Genomic DNA, 22056 nt, shown 5'->3' on the forward strand with positions numbered 1-22056 from the left:
ATACCTTTAATTATCATCTAGAATTTAAAAGACAAAAGCACAGACACTATAAATCTATGTCAATGGACACATAATTTAAAAACTCCAATTTGTGATATCAATAAGTGCTGGGGGAGCACAAATATAAAGGAATATGGTTTTATATGTAACTGAAGTTAGTTGTTGTTAGTTCACAATAGATTATTAATACTTTAAAATATTGTATGTAACCCCCATAATAACCAAAAAATATAGACGATACACAAAACTTTATGAAAAGGGAATCAAAGTATGTCACTACAAAATATCAATGAAACACAAAGGAAAACAATAAGAGAGGAAAAGAGCAACAAAGCTACAAGACATATTGAAAACAGCAAAAGAGCAATATGAAGTCTTTCCTTGTCAATACTTTAAATGTAAATGAGTTAATGCCCTCAATCAAAGGAAACGGAATGGCTGAATAAATTTTTTATGTATTTATTTTTATTTCAGAATATCACTGGGATACAAACGCTTTGGTTATATAAATTGCCTTTGCACCGAGTCAGAGCTACAAGCGTGCCCATCCCCCAGACAGCATGCACCACATTTGTTAGTTGTGAATTTACCAGTCCCTTCTTCCCCTTGCCGCCACCTGCCAGACACCCTAAGAATGTTACTTTCGATATGTGCACATTAGTGTTGATCAATTAGTACCAATTTAATGGTGAGTATGTGTGGCAGTTGTTTTTTCATTCTTGTGATACTTCACTTAGAAGAATGGGCTTCAGCTCCATCCAGGATAATACAATAGGTAGTTCACCATTTTTTTGTGGCTCAGTAGAACTCCATTTTATACATATATCACATTTTATTAATCCACTCATGCATTGATGGGCACTTGGGTTATTTCCACATCTTTGCAATTGTGCTGCTATAAATATTCAAGTGCAGATGTCATTTTCACAGAATGTCTTTTTTTCCTTTGGGTAGATGCACAGTAATGGGATTGCTGGATCAAATGGTAGTTCTACTTTTAGCTCTTTGAGGTGTCTCCATACTACTTTCCATAGAGGTTGTACTAGTTTGCAGTTCCACTAGCAATGTGTGAGTGTTCCCATCTCTCCACATCCATAGCAACATTTATTGTTTGGGGACTTTTTGGTAAAATCCATTCTCACTGGAGATACATGATATCTCATTGTGGTTTTGATTTGCATTTCCCTGATGATTAGAGATATTAAGCATTTTTTCTTATGTTTGTTAGCCATTAGTCTGTTTTCTTCTGAAAAATTTCTGTTCATGTCCTTAGCCCACTTTTTAATGAGGTTGATTTTTTTCTTGTTGATTTTCCTGTTGAGTCCTATATAGATTCTAGTTATCAGCCCTTTGTCGAATATATAGCATGCAAATATTTTCTCCCAAGAATAGCTGAATGGATTTTTTTTAAAGACCCAATTATACATTGTCTACAAGAGACTCACATTAGCTATAAGAACACATAAGGTAAAGTGAAAGGCTGGGAAAAGATATTTCATGAAAATTGTAACCAAAGGAGAGAAGGGGTGGCCATAATTATATCAAACATACTTTAAGTAAAAAACTGTCACTAAAGGCAAAGAGGTCATTATATAATGATAAAGGGGTGAATTCATGAAGGAGATACAATAAATATATATGCACCTAATATCCAAAGCTCCCAAATATATACTGCAAACATTGCTAGAATTAAAGGATGAAATAGCAATAGAATAACAGTAAGTGACTTCAATACCTCACTTTCAATAATAGGTAGAACAACCAGACAAATGATAATAAGAAATTGAAGGATTTGAAAAACACCATAGACCAAATGGACCCAACAGACATATACAAAGCACTCCACTCAATAACAGCAGGATACACATTCTTCTCAAGCACACATTGACTATTATCCAGGATAGACCACATGTTAGGCCACAAAACAAGTCTTAGCAAAGACTCTTTAAGAAAATTGAAATCACACAAGTATCTTTTTAATCATAATAGAATGAAACTAGAAATCAACAGCAGAAAAACAATGGGAAAATACACAAACGTGTTGGAAACTAAACAACACACTCTTAAACAACCAATGGGTAAAAGAAAAAATAACAAAGGAAATCAAAAAATAATTGGGACAAATGAAAATAACACAACATACTAAAACATAATAGGATGCAGTGAAAGCAGTATGAAAAGGAAAGTTTATAACAGCAACTGCTTACATTAGAAAAGAAAAAAGATCTCAGAGAGGGAGAGAGGGAAAAGGGGAGAGGGAGAGAGAAAGAGGGGGAGAGGGAGAGAGAAAGGGAGAGAGGGAGGGATGAGAGAAAGAGGGGGAAAGGGGAGAGGGGGAGAGGGAGAGGGAGAAAGGGCCAGGGAGAGAGGGGGTAAGCGGGAGAGGAGAAGGGGAAGGAGGAGGAGAGGGAGAGGGGAAGAGAGGGGAGAAGGAAGAGGAGGGAGAGGTAGGGGAGAGGGGGAGAGGAGGGAGGGAAAGGGGGAGAGGGAAAAGGGGAGTAGGGGAGAGCAGGAGGGGAGGGGTGGAAAAGAGAGGGAGAGGGAGGAGGAGAAGAGGGGAGGGGGAGGGAGAGGAAGGGGAAAAGAGAAAGAAAGAAAAGAGAATTAATAAGTCCTGCGAAGTGGAGGATACAAAATTAACACACAATAAACAGCTGTGCTTCTATATACTAACAATAAACAATCCCAAACCAAAATATTTAGAAATACCAATTACAACAGCATCAAAAGAATAAAACACTTAGAAATAAACTTAACCAAGCAGGCAAAAGACTTATACAGTGATACCTACAAAAATTACTGAAAGACATAAATAAATAGAAAGTCATTCTGTGTTCATGGATTGGAAGACATGTTCATACCACCCAAAGCAATTTACAGATTCAATGAAATCTGTACCAAAATTCCAATGGCATTTTTTGCTGAAATAGGAAGAAAAATCTAACATTCATATATAATATTAATTATTAATATTATACCCCTGAATACCTAAAACAATCTTGAAAAGGAACAGGGCTGGAGGCTTCACATGCCCCAATTTCAAAAAATATTACAAAGTTATAGTAACCAAAATAGTGTGATACTGGCATAAATACAAACACACAGACCAATGGAACAGCAAAGAAAGCCCCAAAATAAGCACTATTCTACAAGTGTGCCAAGATCACACAGTGGGGAAAGGAATCTCTTCAACAAATGGTGCTGGCAAAACTGTATATACACATGCAAAAGGATGAAGTTGGACCTTACCTTATACCATATACAAAAATTAACTCCAAATGAAAGACCTACATGTAAGACTCAAAACTATAAAACTTCTAAAAGAATACAGGAGAAAATCTTTATGATCTTGGATTTGGCAAAGTGTTTTTAAATATTACACCAAAAGCACAGGTAACAAAAGCAAAAATAGACAAATTGAACTACAAACTTAAAAATGTGCATGCATTGGAAAAAAAAAAAAGACAAAGGCAACCTACAGAATGAGAAAAAATGTTTGCAAATCAAGCTGGGTTGTGGCTCACGCCTATAATCCTAGCACTCTGGGAGGCCATGGTGGGAGGATTGCTTGAGGCCAGGAGTTCAAGATCAGCCTGAAAAAGAGCAAGACCCAATTTCTACAAACAATAGAAAAATTAGCCAGGTGTGGTAGTGCACACCTGTAGTCCCAGCTACTGCAGAAACTGAGGAAGGAGGATTGCTTGAGCCCAGGAGTTTAAGGTTGCAGTGAGCTACGATGCCACTGCACTCTAGTGTGGGCAACAGAGTGATTCCCTGTCACACACACACACACACACACACACACACACACACACACAAATTGCAAATCATCTATCTGGAAAGGGGTCAGTAGTAGAATGTATAATATAAAGGATTCCTACAACTCAGTAACCTATAGCCTGATCAAATAATAGATAAATGACTGAATTGATATTTCTCTTTAAAAAGAAATACAAATGGCCAAGAAGCTTATGGAAAAGATGCTTAACATCACTAATCATCAGGAAAATGTGAATCAAGAACACAATGAGATATCCCCTCATACCCACTAAGATGACTAGTATCTAAAAAAATGGAAAGTAACAAGTGCTGTTGAGGGTGTGGAGAAATTGGAGCCTTCGTGCACTGCTGATGGGAATGTAAAATGGCATAGCTACTATGGAAACCCTTTACCCGTCTTCCCCAGATGTGAACATCTTGCATAATCACGCAAGATGATGTGTAATTATCAAAGTCAGAAAAATAATATTTATAAGATACTATTAACTAATCTATAGACCTTATTCAAATTTCATCAGTTATCCCACTAATGACATTTCTTGAAATCTGTTTTGTGGATCTGAGGCCAGTATCACACATTACATTTTTTCATTAATTCCTTCCTCTCACCCAATCTTGGACAGTTCCATACATTCATTGTCTTTCATGGCCTTGACACTTTCAAAAGGTATTAGCCAACTGTTTTGTAAAATGTTCTTCAATTTGTGTTTGTGTCATGTTTCCTCATTTGGAATTCATGTTGTGCATTTTGGGCAGGAATAACATAGCACAGCATATTGAGGGGGGGAGGGGAGAGTGCTGGGGGAGAGACTCGTCATGTCAATGTCTCATTACAGGTGCTATTAACTTGAAGTGCTTGTTGAGGGGGTGTTTGCCAGATTTCTCCACTGAGGAGTAAATGCTTTTTCCATTTCTAACTATGGATATCTTGTTAGGAGATGTTTAGCCTACTAAGTGTAGCATCCACTGATAGTTCTTGCCTGCAAAATTACACAGTTGGTATTTGTCAAATAGTAGTGTTATATTTCCATCTTTTCTTCTACATTTATTAAGCAGGATTCTATCATAATGAGAATCTGTTCCTTCTCCCTCTTTTATTTATTTATAACACTATGGACTGAACATTGCTTTATTCTATGAGTATGAACAATTTTAAAGATTTTGGACATAACTTATTAGATCACTCTCAGATACACTGTACTAATTTACACTCCCTCAGGTACTGCATGAGTCAGCCACCTTTCCAAACCCACACTACCAGCAATTATCTATAAATAACAAATGCATTTGATGATAAAAGGTATCTAATTGCCTTTCTTTGCATTTTATTGCCACCTCAGTCTCTTACATATATTCATTGTTAATTTTTCATTTTCCATTATTTGTCCTTTTATAAAACATTGCACATTTTTCTCTTGCCATCTATGTGTTTGTGAGATCTTTATTCACTAAGGATATTATTACAAACATAATAATTTTCCCAATTTTTTTGCATTTAATTTTTAATAATGAATGTAAATTTTACAGTTTTATACAGTTAAATCTATTAATATGTTCCCTTTTTATGCTGGTGTAAAAAAGTTCCTTCCCAAAGAGAAGATATTCAACATGTTCTCTTAGATATCTGATACACCTATTTTTTACACGTATTTATTTCATTCTTCTGGAATACATTCCACTAGCTTTTCCAACATAAAAATGTTTCCTTGTTTCAGTATGTTCCTCCTAAATTCAGGAATTTATAAAGGTGGAATTTAAATCAATGGGGAAATAGATGTAATTTTTAATAAATTGTGCTGACTATCCATTGGGGGAAAAATATATCCTTACCTCATACTATTTATAAAAGTGGATTCCACATGGATATACAGATATTAGGAAAATATTTTTATCAAGAAAATATGAACTCTGCAACTCTAGCCCTCTGAAAAATACAAGACAGATTATCCCTGCAAGGTCTGATAGCCTTGGACTAATGTGTGTAAATATGATTAAGAAATCCATATTGATATAATATTTATACACTATTGCCAATATCTCAGATTATAAACCATGGCATATAATGGTAACATATTTTTATTGTTAATGCAAGTTTTTCTTTGATTATTCTTACTAAGACTCAAATATACCTCAAAGAAAGATTTTTATTTTAATAAAAAGGGGTCCATAAGTTTAAATAGTAACAGTATAACAGATCTGCAAATTTTTAAGATTACTAATATAAATATTGATTTCTATTACATGTAGGCATAATAGAACACCATAAAAAAGATATCGGCAATGTGACTAGGGAGAAAACATAAAACTAAGTCATCATGAATTCAGGTCTTTTTCCCAACACAAATAAAACAAAAGTGCTCCAATTGCTATATTCAATTAGCTGTAAATATCCCATCATGAAAGCAAACAAGCACACCTCATGATGTCAGCGGATATGGTACTCCCGGAAGCACTTGGCATGGACACCCTTCTGGCACTTCTCACACCGGGTGTTGGTCTGTGAGTGGCAGAGGGCGCATCGGGTCCTCTTGTGCTGGTGGATGATCCAGTGCCCAATCATATCAAAGCGGCTCTCAGTTTCCAGCCGCCTACTTCGCCTCCCTTGCGAGGAAGTGTCAGCATTGCTCTCCAGATACACACAGGCAACATATCTCCGAAAGGCAAGGAGGTCCACCTGGGCGTCCTGGCAGCAGATCCTGTGCAGCTGCCAGGCGTTGTTCAGGGCTGCATCAATGACATAGCCAATGAAGCTCGAGTACCACTTCATGCCTCGGATCTTCACCTTGTACTTGGCGATATTCTGGTCCATCCGGCCAACACCCCTCGCCTTCTCCTGATACAGCTTCACCAGCGATGGCTGATGGACCTGGGTCCGTGTTTTAGTTGCTCCTGACTGACGGCTGGTCAGCCTCACTGGCTCTATGCCCACAGCATTGGAGCAGATGTTGACCACACTGCTATCATGCCAGCGGCACACAATGATCTCTTCACTCTCATCAACTTTATAATCAAATGAACCCCTCTTCATTTTTTTCAGTTCCTTGGGATCTTTGAGGGGACATCGCTCAGTCCTATACTCACAAACAGTTCCTGTGGCCTTCACCCCCTTTTTCCTCAAAATGGACATCAGTTTGACACTGGTAAAAACCTTGTCAAAAAAGATGTGGTATGGCAGAAAACCACGCTCCTGAAGCGCATCCACAAACTTTATCACCATACTGCCTCCCAGATCCAAGCTCCTGTCTGGCTTGGTGAACAGTGTGCCCTGTGAGGGCTCAAACCACACCAAGTAGCCTCTGCTGGTGGTCCCACACCAGATCTTACAGCCGAGCCGCACGGGCTTTCCTGCGTGCAGCTGCTTAGAGCCCCGGTGCCCAAAGTACTCACACATGGATTCACCAAAGCTGTAGAACTCTTCCAAAGGTGCATGCTTCTGGAAATTGCAGTTCATCCGAACTATGAGAGGCCTGACCTTGGCAAACCTATCACTTTCATCAAGTTTGTTGTTATCTGCAAAATGTAGATATGAGAAGATTAATTCAAATCTGTCCCTTCGAATTGCATCAGCCACAAGATGGTGATGTGAGTCAGGAGAGGTCTCCCAAAACATTCTCCTCCTTGGATAGGAGATGTACCCACTTAAAATCAAAATGCCCAAAACACACTTCAATTCCTGGGCTGTGAGACTCAGGTTGACATTTTTTTGCCAAGCATAACGATTGGTTTCACTAACAATGAAATTAATTGTTCCTTCATCAAAAAACAACTCAAAGAGGCCAACAGGACTCAGTTCCTGGCTTTTGAGATCCTCAATATGAGGATCTGATGCTGTCCAACTGCCAAATTCTGGTCGAATATCTCTTTTGGTCCAAACGCGCTGAGGTTTTACTACAGTCTTTTGCCTCTTCTTGGCCGGCTGCAGCTCCAGGTCATCATTATCCTCACTGGTGCCAGACTCCTCAGACAAAACTGAAGCGTGCAGCACGCTGCCAGGCAGGTGAGCACCTCGCTGACCATCTTCATCACCTGAGTCCTCATCAGTGAATTCCCCTGAGGCATTATCGGGCGGTGCGATGAAAATCTCCTCTCTACTACTGCTGGACTCTCCCTCCTCCAGAGCACTCAGAACCTCAAGCAGCTTCGCAGGCCTCACCTTTGGGGGAAGGCCCCTCCCAGCAGTGACATCTCTGCAACAACCGGAAACAAGGTCAGGAGGAGCCACACCAGACAGCCAACACCCCAGCAGGACAGGGCAATGCTACCACCGAAAGCACCTTTGTTTGAACAGCCTCACATATCTGGCACCACCAGGCACAGCACCAGGTGAGTGAATTTTCCAGATAAACACACATCACACTTTTAAGTGCAGAGTTTTACTGATGAGAAGCAGTCTGAGGAGGCATTACCTACTTCCTTTCCTTCTTAATAATGTTTTGAATAGACGATCCCTTCAGGTGATGAATCCTGGGGTCATCACCCCAGGTAACAGCAATTGCAGTGGGAAGCCCTGGTCGCTGGAAGCAAAGCCCACTGCCATGCCTCAGACGCAGTGGGGCACGGGACTCATGTCCCAGCAGCTCTGTGACTGCACTTCTCTTACTTATCTCTTCCTGTACTCTTATTTGACAAACAGAAGTTTCCTTCACTTCCCAAATTCTCAAACTCTTCCTACTTGAAATTTCACTACCTGAATTCAAGAACTTAGCACATTAGCATTTTCAGATGTCTCCCTGTGGCTATCTTACTGCATGCTAACTGCAATTCAGAAGCCAAGTAGATTTGAAAAACATGGAAATTTTTGCCATTCTAACTCTCACCCTGTGGACTTAGGAACCAAATGGATGGCAAGAGGTTCATATGCTCCTCGACTTACAATGGGGTTATATCCCAATAAGTCCATTATAAGTTGAAAATGTTAAGTAAAAAAATGCACTAAATACACCTAACCTACCCAACATCATAGCTTATCCTAGCCTAACTAAAATGTGCTCAGAACACTTACATTAGCATACAGTTGAGCAAAATCATCTAACACAAAGCCTATTTTACAATAAAGCATTGACTATCTTATGTAATTTACTAAATACCATACTGAGTGTGAAAAACAGAATAGTTGTATAGGTACTCAAAGTACGGTTTCTACTGAATGTGTAGTATTTTCATGCCATCATAAATCAAACCAAGGCAAGTCAGGAACTGTCTGTGCTTATATTTAATGAGCACCAATGGTGGGCAGACTCCACCCTCAACCTGCATAACACTTAAGTTCTAATTAGAGGAGACAGACAACAGATCAACAAACAAGTAGCTATACAGGACAGTGTCAGGTAGTGATGAATACCAACTTGGATAAGGGACTGAGAATGCAATAAAGGGGTATAGCTAGGGATGCTATTCTAGACAGGATGGTGAGGGAAGGCTGAGGAAGACAGCATGGGGGCCTGAAGTAGGTGAGAGAGTGAGCCCCGCAGACAGCTGGAGACAGGATTCCCCAAGCAGAGAGAAAGAACTACAGGTGCATAGCCCTGAAGCTGAAGGCACTCAGCGTCTGCAGAACAAGGAAGCCAGCGAGGCTGAAGGTGGAGTGAGGACGGACAGCAGAGAGGTGGTGGTGGGAAGCAGGCCCTACAGGACTCCAGCGGGCCCTGGCCAGGACTTCCAGTGGTGTTCAGCTGTCACAGGAAGCCCCAGGGACGATAGAACAGGGCAGTGAGGAGTCATATCTAGGCTGTAAACACATCACTCTGGCTAGGAGAATGGAGACTGGGCACAGATGCCCCAGTTTGCTGTTCCGTGCCCTTCTCCAGGCCCCAACCTTCATGTAAAGACCCTCCACCCAAAAGAAAGTAAGAAAAATTTACTGCAGAGGCTACTTCAGTGCACACTGGCCCATGGACTTTGTTTTGTTTTTGTTTTTGCGACAGAGTCTCACTTTGTTGTCCAGGCTAGAGTGAGTGCCGTGGCGTCAGCCTAGCTCACAGCAACCTCAAACTCCTGGGCTTGAGTGATCCTTCTGCCTCAGCCTCCCGAGTAGCTGGGACTACAGGCATGCGCCACCATGCCCGGCTAATTTTTTTTTATATATATATCAGTTGGCCAATTAATTTCTTTCTATTTATAGTAGAGACGGGGTCTCGCTCTTGCTCAGGCTGGTTTTGAACTCCTGACCTTGAGCAATCCGCCCGCCTCGGCCTCCCAAGAGCTAGGATTACAGGCGTGAGCCACAGCGCCCGGCCTTGGCCCATGGACTTTGGAGTTCAGGTTGCATTGACCCCAAACTCACTTCCTGGACACTGACTCCACCAGCCTGCATGCTGACCTTCAGGGACATGGGGTATTCACACATCTGAACTGTGCATGGGTCACGAGGAGAGACCAGCTTGAAGGGAGAGGAAACCGAGGGCCCTTCCTATGAGCCTTGGACTGAGACAGATTCTCGGGAACAGCAGCTACCTTCACACCTTCCCTGCCCTAGCCTCATCATCTTCACAGGGGCAGACCTAGGCCTGCCAGGGCAAGGGCCCTGCCAGTCTTAGTGCTTGAGCTCCTGCTCATCCTAAGACCCTAAAACAACTTCTGCACATGACTATTCGTATCCTGAGCATAGGAAAGCCTGCAGGGGACTCTGGCACCCCAGGGGCAACTGTTTGGTGTCTTCATTTTGAAAGATGAAGACAGTGAAGTCATGTTTTTATTAATATATTAAGTATAGACACTTGTGCTACATGACCACACCCATACCACACACAACTCCCTGTCTGGCCCATCTCTTCTCCATTCTTCTCCCATTTCTCTTCTCTCCTTTCCTCAATTATGCTTCCTGGACACCAACTGTTTAGTGAGGTCAGCAGGACTAAGGGCTAAAAATGTCACAGACTTGGCTTTCCAAAATCATATGGGAGCAAATACTTCCATAAAGCATTTCGTCAAACGACACTCCTACCTTGAAGTTGAAGCCATGATTCACTGGGAAGACAAGGCTGTCTCTACTCACAGAGTCTATGAATCTGTAAGACAATCAAAGTCAATTTTTAAAAATCATATTAAAAAAGCAGTAGGATCTTCTCTGCCACTTAAGGGAAAAACATCTCCAGCTTAAGGTTCACTACCATAGGGGTGTTTGGTCTACTAGTTAGTCAGAGGAAAAAATAATCAGTTCCCCATCTCACACCTCACACAAAATACATTCTAAAGCAAGGTTTCTTACTGTCGGAACTATTGACATTTGGGGCTAAATGACTCTTTGCTGGCGGGAGGGTCTGTGCATTATTGGATGTTTAATAGCATACTAGCTTCCACTTACCAGATGCTGGTCGAACACCCACCTTCCGAGTTGTGAAACCAAAAATGTCTCTAGACATTGACAACTGTCCTCTGGGGGGGCAAAATCACCCCTGCTTGCCAACTACATTCTAGATCAGCATTGCCAACAGAACTTGCTGTGATGATGAAAATGTTCCATTTCAGTGTTTTCCAATATGGCAGCCACAAGCCACATGTGGCTACTGACCACTTAAAGTATGGCTAGGGTAACTGAGAATTTTTAATTTTATCAAAGTTTAATTTTAATTTAGATAGTCACCTGTGGTTACTGGATAAGATAGCATAGTGCACATCTAAATATATTAAAAACTAATTGTGAAAAAACAAAACTTTTTTTTTAGGATTTTTTAATATTTTATTTATTTTTTCTTCCTTTTATTTCATCATATTATGGAGGTACAAATATTGTTAGGCTTACATATATTGCCCCTGCGCCCCTCCCTCCCCCCAATGTGCCAGAGATTCAAGAGTGTCCCATTCCCCGGTGGTGCGCACTGCACACGTTATGTAAGTACACACCCCTCTCCTCTTCTCCCCTCCCGCCTGCCCACCACCCGATAAAAAGATTTTTTTTCTTTTTTGTTTGTTTGTTTGTTTGACATTTTGGTTACATTGTATATCTTTGCCTCTCCCTAAGAAGGGTTAGAGTTATGCCCTTCCCCTCCAAAATGCTCACACATCCCTAAGATTGGGTGTCCCCCGGCCCCGAATCCCTGGTGAGCATTGCCACCATTTGAAAACCATAGTTTTAATCAGTCAGTACCAATTTGATGGCGAGTAGATGTGAGGCCCATTTTCCATGTTTTATGTTGCCTCACTTTAGATAATGGGCTTAAGCTTAATCCAGGACAGCATAAATGGTGCTAGCTCACTGTCATTTCTTAGGATTGAGTAATATTCCATTGTGAGCATAAACCACATTTTAGTTATCCACTCATGAATTGATGGACACTTGGGTCGTTTCCATGACAATGCAATACTGAATTGTGCTGCTATAAACATTCGGGTGCAGATGCCTTTATAATAGAATGTCTTATGCTCTTTTGGGTAGATGCCCAACAATGCTATTGCTGGGTCAAATGGTATTTCTATTTCTAGCTGTTTGAGGTATCTCCAAATTCTTTTCCACAAAGGTTGCCCTAATTTGCAGTCCCACCAGCAGTGTAAGAGTGTTCCTGTCTCTCTGCATCCTCACCAACATTTGTTGTTTTGGGATTTCTTGATATTGGCCATTCTTACTGGGGTTAGGTGGTATCTCATTGTGGTTTTGATTTGCATTTCTCTGATGATTAGAGATGTTGAGCATTTTTTTATATGTTTGCAGGCCATTATTCTGTCTTCTTTGGAGAGGTTTCTGTTCATTTCCGTCACCCATTTCTTGATGGGATTGTTTTATTTTTTCTTAATTCTTTTAAGTTCTAGATAGATTCTTGTTATTAGACCTTTATCAGAGGTGTAGAGAGCAAATATTTGGTCCCACTCTGTGGGTTGTCTATTTGCTCTAATGATGGTTTCCTTGGCTGTGCAGAAACTTTTTGATTTGATCAGATCCCATTTGTTTATTTTTGATGCTGCAGTGATTGCCTTGGGGGTCTTCCTCAAAAATTCTTTGCCTAGACCAATGTCTGATAGGGTTTTCCCAACATCTTATCCTAGGATCCTTAAGGTTTCATGCCTTAAGCTTAAGTCTGTTATCCTTCTTGAGTGAATTTCTGTGAGAGATGAGAGGTAGGGATCCTGATTTGCTCTTCTGCATGTAGCTAACCAGTTTTCCCAGCACCATTTATTGAAGAGAGATTCTTTTCCCCATTGTATATTTTTGTCAGCTTTATCAAAGATTAGATTACCATATACTGATGGTTTCATCTCTGGTATCTCAGATCTATTCCAGATATCCATACTTCTGTTCTTGGGCCAGTACCAGGCTAATTTAACTATTATTGCTTTATAGTACAGCTTGAAGTCAGGAAGATTGATGCCTCCCAGTTTGTTCTTTTTATTTAAGATTGCTTTGGCTATACGAGGTTTTTTCTGGTTCCATACGAAGTGAAGAATTATTTTTTCTAGATCTGTAAAGAATGCTGATGGTATTTTGATGGGGATTGCATTAATTCTATAGATAACTTTAGGTAATATTGACATTTTAACTATATTGATTCTGCCAATCCATGAACAAGGTAGATTTTTCCATCTGTTCAAATCATCTGCAATTTCTTTTCTTAGTGTTTTGTAGTTCTCCTTGTATAAATCTTTTGTATCTTTCGTTAAGTATACTCCTAGATATTTAATTTTCTTTGGGGCTATAATAAAGGGTATTGCGTTTTTGATTTGAGTTTCTGCTTGATGGTTCTTGGCATATATGAATGCTTCTGATTTGTGTATATTGATTTTATAACCTGAAATTTTACCAAATCCAGTTATCAAGTCTAGGAGTCTCTTGGAAGAGTCCATGGGGTTTTCTAGGTATAATATCATATCATCGGCAACGAGCAAGAGTTTGATTTCATCTGCTCCCACTTGAATGCCCTTAATACCCCTCTCCTGCCTGATTGCTATAGCTAGGACTTCAAGCACTATGTTGAATAGGAGAAGAGATAGTGGGCATCCTTGTCTAGTTCCAGTTCGAAGGGGGAATGATTTCAACTTTCCCCCATTTAGAATGACAGTAGCAGTGGGTTTGTCATAGATGGATTTGATAATTTTAAGGTAAGAGCCACCTATGCCTATTTTGTTGAGTTTTTATCATAAAGGTATGTTGGACTTTGTCAAATGCTTTTTCTGCATCTATTGACAGAATCATATGGTCTTTGTTCTTGATTTTATTTATGAAGTGAATTGCATTTATAGACTTGCATATGTTGAACCATCTTTGCATCTCTGGAATAAAGCCCACCTGGTCATGGTGAATTTTTTTTTTTGAATTATTTTTTTGATGTGCTGCTGAATTCTATTTGCTAAATTCTATTCACTAATTTAATTTAGGATTTTTGCATCTGTATTCATGAGGGATATTGTTCTGTAATTTTCTGAAAAAGTAAAACTTTTAAAGTATATTAATAACCAGAGAATAAGGAAGCCTTTCTTAAAGAAAATGCAAAACACTTAAGGGCAAATGAATAAGTTTAATTTCCTCAAACTTCCACCAAATCTATAGTAGTTAGCCTCTAAGATTTCCATCCTTCTGGTATTCATACCCTTGTGTAACTGTCTCGCCTTCAATAGGATGGACCTAACAAACAGAATGTGGCCAAGGTAATGGAATGTCTCATGTAAGACTAGGCTACAAAGAGGCTTGGGTTTCTACCTTGCTTCTTTATTTCTTTCTCTTTCTTTCATTCATTCAGAGGGAAGCCTATGACCATGCTCTGAGCTGTCTTAGGGAAAAAGTTCTATGGAGCGAAGAACTGAGTGGGTCCTCTCACCAACAGCCAGAGGGAACTGATGCTCTCAGCTCGACAACACACAACAAATCAAGCCCTGAGGAACACTCCCCCATGAGCCTTCAGATGAGACCACAGACTCAATGACAGCTTGGCTGACACCTCAGGAGAGACACTGTGCCACAGGAACTCAGCTAAGCGACACTGTGCCACAGGAACTCAGCTAAGCCATACCTGGATTCCTGATTCACTGGAACTGAGATAATAAATGTTTTAAGTTTCTGAGTTGTGGGGTAATTTGTTATGCAGTAATTGATAACTAATATAATAAATACATAACAAAGCACCAAAAACAAAAGCCAAAGCCACAGCCTGTCAGAAGATATTTACAATGCATATAACCAGCAAAAAACCAGTATCCAGAATATATAAAGAATTCCTACAAAACAACGAGAAAAAGACAACACAATGAAAAAAACATGCAAAAGATGTGAAAGGGGAATCACAGAAACCTAAATGGTCAATGAACATGTGAAGAGAAATAAAAAAATGCAAATTAAAATCACAGTGACCAGGCATCTCATGCCCATTAGATTTATGGAAATGCATATCTTTCAATACCAAGGGCCATGAGCAATTGGGAACTGAGCAAACTTAACACGAACAAAGACATCAACCCAGACATCCGTCTTCTGGGTACACAGTCCAGAGAAATGCTCACAAGAAGACATGCATGAGGAAGTCTGCTGCAGCATTGTCTGTAATAGCAAAACATCAGAAAACCCAAAAAAACTGCCAAGTGAACATAACTGTAATACATAGGAGTTAAAAAGAATGAACTATAGGATACAGATCGTGAAAACAACACAATGATACAAAACAATGAAACAAATTTGCAGAGAGAAAATGTAAAACTACACTTACATAATTTAAAATACCCACAAACAATGGATACTGTGCAAGCAATATAGGAGTATAAAGCCAGGACTGGAAAGATATGTACTAGCTCTTTCCAGAAGGGGTAACCACAGGTGAGGGAGGGAAACTGGACCAGGGTAGGAGAAGGTGGAATGGGGTGGGGGGAGGTGAACTAGCCATTATTTCTTTCTTAAAAATCTGGATCAAATATGGCAAAATGCATTAACATTTCTCATATCTGGGAGGTGAGACATGCATGTTGGGTACATTTTTCTGTATATTTTGTTTGAAATATTCTGTTTGAAATATTTTGCAGTAAAGATATTAGAAGCTTTTTTAGCAAGTGACATCTACTGAGCACTCAAGTGTTGGGTACTGTCTTAAGTGTTTCTACAAGTATTAACTCATTTAATTCCTTCCATGACTTCTTGCAATAGGTAATAATCCTCATTTTAACCATCAAGAAAACTAAGGCATGGAAAGAAGTGATTATCCCCAGGGAAGCAGAATAAAATCACAGTAGGCTTAGGTGTTAGTATCTAAGGGCCTCTACTTAGTTTTCCAGGAAGATTAGACTATGACACTGAATAATTTAAATAAATAGAAAACCAGTCACCTTGACCCTGTCAATATACTGACGATATGCAGTTATATTGGGGGAAAAACAAGAAGCATGCCTGTTTACCCACAAAGCTCACAGGAACTGATGCAAAGAAATAAGAGCTATCCAAATTGGAAAGTAATAAGTACAATTATCTCTGTTCACATATGACTCTAAAGATTCTATAAATAACTGTTAGAACTAATAAATAAATTCAGGAGAGCTACAGGATACAAAATGAACACACAAAAATCAGTTATATTTCTATGCAATCTATAATCCAAAAAGAAAATTAAGAAAACAATTCCATCTACAATAGCATCAAAAAGAAAAAATACTTAGGAATAAACCTAACCAAGGAGGTAAAAGAGTTGTATACTGAAAACTATAAAACATTGCTGAAAGAAATTAAAGAAGACAGAAATAAACAAAAACTCACTCCATGTTCATGGATTAGAAGACTTTATATTGTTAAGATGTCAATAGCACCTAGTGATCTATAGATTCAATGCAATCCTTATCAAAATCCCAATGGCATTATTTGCAGAAATAGAAAAATCCATCCTAAAATTCATATGAAATTATCAAGAGACCCCGAACAGCCAAAAGTACAGTCTATGAGCCACATAACAATGTTTTGATCAACAAAAGACCATATAGATGATGGTGGTCCTATAAGATTATAATGATATTCTTATTGCCTAGCAACTTTGCAGGCATAATCAATGTCATAAAACAACATATTACTCACATTTGTGGTGATGCTGGTGTAAAAAACTAGTTCAACCTCTGTGGAAAGCAATATGGAGATACCTTAAAGCGATACAAGTGAATCTACCATTTGATCCAGCAATCCCATTGCTGGGCATCTACCCAAATGATCCAATGACACTCTACAAAAAAGACACCTGCACTCGAATGTTCATAGCAGCACAATTCATAATCGCAAGGCTGTGGAAACAGCCCAAGTGCCCATCAATTCAAGAATGGATTAATAAAATGTGGTATATGTATACCATGGAGTACTATTCAGCTCTAAGAAACAATGGTCATATAGCACATCTTATATTTTCCTGGTTAGAGCTGGAACCCATACTACTAAGTGAAGTATCCCAAGAATGGAAAAACAAGCACCAGATATATTCTCCAGCAAACTGGTATTAACTGAGTAGCACCTAAGTGGACACATAGGTACTACAGTAATAGAGTATTGGGGAGGTGTGGGAGGGGGGGCGGGTATATACATACATAACGAGTGATAGGCGCACCATCTGAGGGATGGTCATGCTGGAGACTCAGACTTGTGGGAGGAGGGGGGGAAGGGCATTTATTGAAACTTTAAAATCTGTACCCCCATAATATGCCGAAATAAAAAAAAAATGTCAAAAAAAAAAAAACCTACTGTGCTTCTAGTCGTATAAAAGTATAGCATATACAATACCTGATAATGATAATAAATGACTATGTTACTGGTTTATTTGCTGTACTACATTGTTATTTTAGAGTGTACTCCTTCTACTTAACAAAAAAAAGAATTTAATGGTAAAACAACCTCAAGCAGGTCCTTTAGAATGTATTCCAGAAGGCACTATGTATGCTATTGCCCCCAAAGAGCTTCCAGTGAAACAAGATATGGTAGTGGAACATAGTGATACTGATGACCCCGATCCTATGTAGGCCTAGGTTAATGTGTGTGTTTGTGTCTTTGTTTTTAACAAAAAAGTTTAAAATGTAAAAATTAATAAATTTTTAAATAAAGAGCTTATAGAATAAAGATATAAAGAAAGAAAATATTTTTATACAGCTGTGCAATGCGTTGGTATTTTAAGCTAAGTGTAATTACAAGAGTCGAAAGTTAAAAAAATATTAAAAACTTTATAAAGAGGTTACAGTAAGCCAGGGTTCAGCAGTCTCCAACCTTTCTGGCACCAGGGACCAGTTTCATGGAAGATAATTTTACCACAGACGGGAACGGGGGTGGAAGACAGGAGAGGAGGCAGAGTTCAGAGAGTGATGCAAAAAATGGGGAGCAGCTATAAATACAGCTGAAGCTTCACTCACTCACTGCCACTCACTTCCTGCTGTGCGGCCCGGCTCCTGACAGACTGGTACCAGTCGACAGTCCAAGGGTTGGCAACCATAGGGTAAGTTTACGCTTGAAAAAAAATATTAATTTTTTTTATAAATCTAGTGTAGACTAAGGGTACAGTGTTTATAAAGTCTACAGTAGTGTATAGTAATGTCCCAGGCCTTCACATTCACTCACCACTCACCCAGAACAACTTAAAGTCCTGCCAGCTCCGTTAATGGTAAGTGCGCTATACAATTATACTATTTTTTATCTTCTATTCTGCATTTTTACTGTACCTTTCCTGTGTTTAGATACAAATATTTAAATTTTAGGTATGTTTAGAGACACAAATACATACCGTTGTGTTACCACTGCCTACAGCACTCAATACAGTAACATGCTGCACAGGCTCGTGACCCAGGACCAACAGGCCGCCCCACACAGCCTAAGCACGCAGTAGCTACACCACCCGGGCTGAGGTGTGCCCTACAATGTCCACACAATGACAAAATCGCCTAGCAACGCATTTCTCAGATTGTTGTAAACCAGCGGATCAAGGGGACTCGGACACCAGAATCCAATCAGCCAAATTAGTTTATTGATACCTGCACAGGGGCTGTCACCACTCCATGCAAGGAGGGAGGAGCAGCCCGGAACAAAGCCTTTGCGGTTTTTTTATACCTTAGGAGCTGGCAGCTATGCAAGCGAGCAATCACAGAAGCAGAACTTTGCGGTTAGTCACTAATCAAGCGAACAATGGAAAGGTACATTGAGGGACAAGGGACTTTTCCTGGAACAGGACCTCTCTATTCTTTTTGGGAACAGGCCTCCTTGACTTCCTCCTCTGGGAACTTTTACTAATAGTTAGAGCAAGACTGACTCCATTTTAGATTTACAGGAGCCATCTTTAGTCTATCTACTTCATTCCCCATACAAGGGGATCTGTGTCAGGTAAAGTTTGGTATTGGGTGCTTAAGACCAACAGCTTGACCGCTTGCACCCGGTTTTGCACAAATGCCATGATATGGTTAATAGGGAGGCGCTGGGTTTAAGCACAGCCAGCAATCTTGAACGGCATCTGGATTGGTATTGCGTATAAACTTAAACACCATGTCCAGGGTTTGCAGCGCTGGGTGTTGTTTATCTCGTTCCCGTCCTGGGGGTGTCGGGGGCTCTGCCAGGGCAGGTTCTGTGGGCCCTGGGGTCTTTTTTTCTTTGGGGATGCCCTGGTCCTTGTCTGGGTTTAAGACCTCATTTGGCCGATGGGTTTGGGGACTCTAATTATAGGTACTTTCTGAATAGTGCATAACACTCCTGGATCTGGGCCTGTTACATGTAGTCTTGGTCCCCAGGCTCTCCCAGCCTTCCACTCAGCCCGATGCCAATCTTCGATGAAGATTTTAAACTTATTACAATTGTGGTCGTTGCAACAAAAACTGAAGTCACCCCGAATTCTAATATGTTTTCGGCGTCAGCGTTTTTCCAGGGGGCTATAGTTTCACAGCCCCAGTGCTTACAGTAGTCATGTGTGGCTCCTCCACAGCCTACAGCATTGGCCGGGCACGCGTAGCCTGTGCATTGTTTAGATTGTGATCTTTGCACTGTGGCGCCTGCACCAGGGGTCTCACCCCATAGCCTCCCGTAAAAGATTCCCACCACCGTTCTTAGTTAGGGAGGTTTGGGCCCATTAAGTCACACAGATCAACTATAAACCAGGGCTGCTGATCGGTAGCCTTTGTCCTGGCAATCTCCTGTCCGTCCTCCGTGCGTGACAAAATCCAGGTGTATGAGGGCATGTAGTGGGATCTGCCCCAAGTCCAACTGGTCCAACCCAGGAAAATTGCTGCTAGGAACAAGAGGAGGACTATGAAGAGTGTCAGGACAAACGCACCTTTAGGGGGTCGCCTGTGTGTTTTATTTTCCATGTTTTTGGTATCTGGCTATCTTGGGCCCTTTTTACTTGCGTATAGTGGACCCAGGTCTTTTTTCCCCGCAACCTTGACAGCCGTGGGAGTAGTGAGGATCACAGGGTATGGTCCATCCCACCGAGCTTGGAGGGAGTCTAGGTTGTGTCTCTTAATCCACACCCAATCACCGGGCTCCAAACGGTGAAGCAGATCCAGACCAGGAGGGATAGGCCTTGAATCCTGCTGGGCCCCGACAGCTTTTCGGAGGTATGATCAGAGACGCTGGAGGCCTGTAAAGAGCTAAGGTTATGGTTACTTATGGAGGTCAGTGCCTCTTGCCTTAATTTTGGCAATATTGGCAGGGAAAATCCATACATGATTTCAAAGGGGGTGATTCCCGCCCTGTAGGGAGTGCAGCGGGTCCACGGTAAGGCAAAGGGGAGTAGGCTAACCCAATTTTGGCCTGTCTCTAGATGCAATTCGGTCAGAGTTTCTTTTATGGTCTTATTCATTCTTTTAACCTGCCTGGAACTCTGAGGCCTATATGCACAATGCAACTTCTAAGTAATTTTTAATGCCTCAGCTACTGTTTTGGAGATCTGGGCGGTAAACGCTGTACCATTGTCGGACCCCAATGCTAGAGGGAGGCCAAATCGGGGGATTATCTTAGTGAGTAGGAACTTAGCCACTACCTGTTCTGTTTTTTTTAGTAGGGAAAGCTTTAGTCTAGCCTAAAAAAGTATCCACTGGTACAAGGAAGTGCCTGTACCCATACTTTTCCTGGTTTTATTTCAGTGAAGTCGAGCTCCCACTGTTCTCCAGGGCTTTGTCCCCTTTGGCGTTGTCTAATGAATCGGGGGTCTTAGCTCCATTTACTTTTACACAGGTTACACGACTAGCAATGTTCTTTGTTATTGCAGCCAGATTTGTAAGAAGAAAATGCCTGGACACAAGCTGCTGAAGTTTTGTAGCTCCTAGGTGAGTTCCCTGATGAAGGTGTTGTAAAAGCTCCTGCCCTATTGCCTCAGGGAGGAATATTCTGCCATCTGGAGTCTTTAGCCATCTATTTTTTTTTTTTTTTTGGACACAATTTATCTCGGCCCCTACCCTTTGCTCCTCCTGGGAGTGAGTTGGTTTTGGGGGCAGGAGTCTTGCAGGCAAGACAGGCAAAACATCGATAGGCCCCACTGGTCTTTGGGCCGCTTCCTTGGCACTCTGGTCAGTAAACGTATTGCCCTTGGTTATGTCTGATTTATCTTTTTGGTGGCCCTGGCAATGGACAATTGCTACTGCTTTTGGAAGCCAAATGGCCTCTAACAGGGCCAGGATTTTTGCTTTGTTTTTTATTTCCTTGCACCCTGAGGTTAGGAGTCCCCCTTCCTGGTACAGAGCCCAGTGTACGTGTGCCGTTGTGAATGTGTTACCGGCTGTCTGTGTAGATATTGACAGTCTTTCTTTGGCCAGCCTTAAAGCCTGGGCCACGGCTAGTAGCTCTGCCCTTTGAGCTGAGGTGCCATCCCCTAATGCTTGTGCCCACAGTATCTCAGTCATGGTGGTGATCGCTGCTCCCGCCACTCTCACTCCATCCCGGATGAAACTGCTCCCATCCGTGAAGAGTTGCAGGTCAGCGTCTGGCAAGAGCTCATCTCGGAGGTCCGGCCTTAGGCTAGATAAGGCTTCTAGAACCTGTTTACATTCATGCACTGGCAAGGTGGGGTCATCATCAGGGAGAAAGGTGGCTGGGTTAAGGGCCGTGGTGTGTGAGAAACTCACCCTCGGGGGGTCCAGCAGGAGGACTTGATACTGGGTGATATGAGCGTTAGAAATCCACAGATCAGGAAGGCTTCGCAGTAGAGCTTTTACCGTGTGTGCCCCAGCAACCTGTAAGTCCTGTCCCAGAGTTAGTTTCTTTGCCTCTTTTACTAAAAGGGCTGTAGCCACAACAGCTCGGATACATCCCGGCCACCCAGAGGCTACGGGATCCAGCCGTTTGGATAAGTAGGCTACTGGTCACGGTCCCAGTGTTTGGGTGAGAACCCCTTTGGCTATTCCCCGGGCCTCAGACACAAACAGCTG

General features: G+C 41.1%; 1 protein-coding gene across 1 annotated transcript in view; it reads right to left on the reverse strand.

Annotated features, from left to right (window-relative positions):
* Positions 1-2822: 2822 nt before the first annotated feature.
* The window catches only part of PGBD2 (piggyBac transposable element derived 2), a 32340-nt gene continuing 13106 nt past the window's right edge, over positions 2823-22056 (reverse strand). Inside the window, exons 2-3 of the mRNA XM_076009241.1 lie at positions 10724-10787; positions 2823-7967 (exon numbers count right to left, since the gene is read on the reverse strand). Coding sequence (XP_075865356.1) covers positions 6206-7967; positions 10724-10740 — 1779 coding nt within the window. The 5' untranslated portion in view covers positions 10741-10787 and the 3' untranslated portion in view covers positions 2823-6205. The remainder of the gene's footprint in view (positions 7968-10723; positions 10788-22056) is intronic.

Source organism: Microcebus murinus, chromosome 13 (assembly GCF_040939455.1).
Source record: "Microcebus murinus isolate Inina chromosome 13, M.murinus_Inina_mat1.0, whole genome shotgun sequence".
NCBI lineage: Eukaryota > Metazoa > Chordata > Mammalia > Primates > Cheirogaleidae > Microcebus > Microcebus murinus.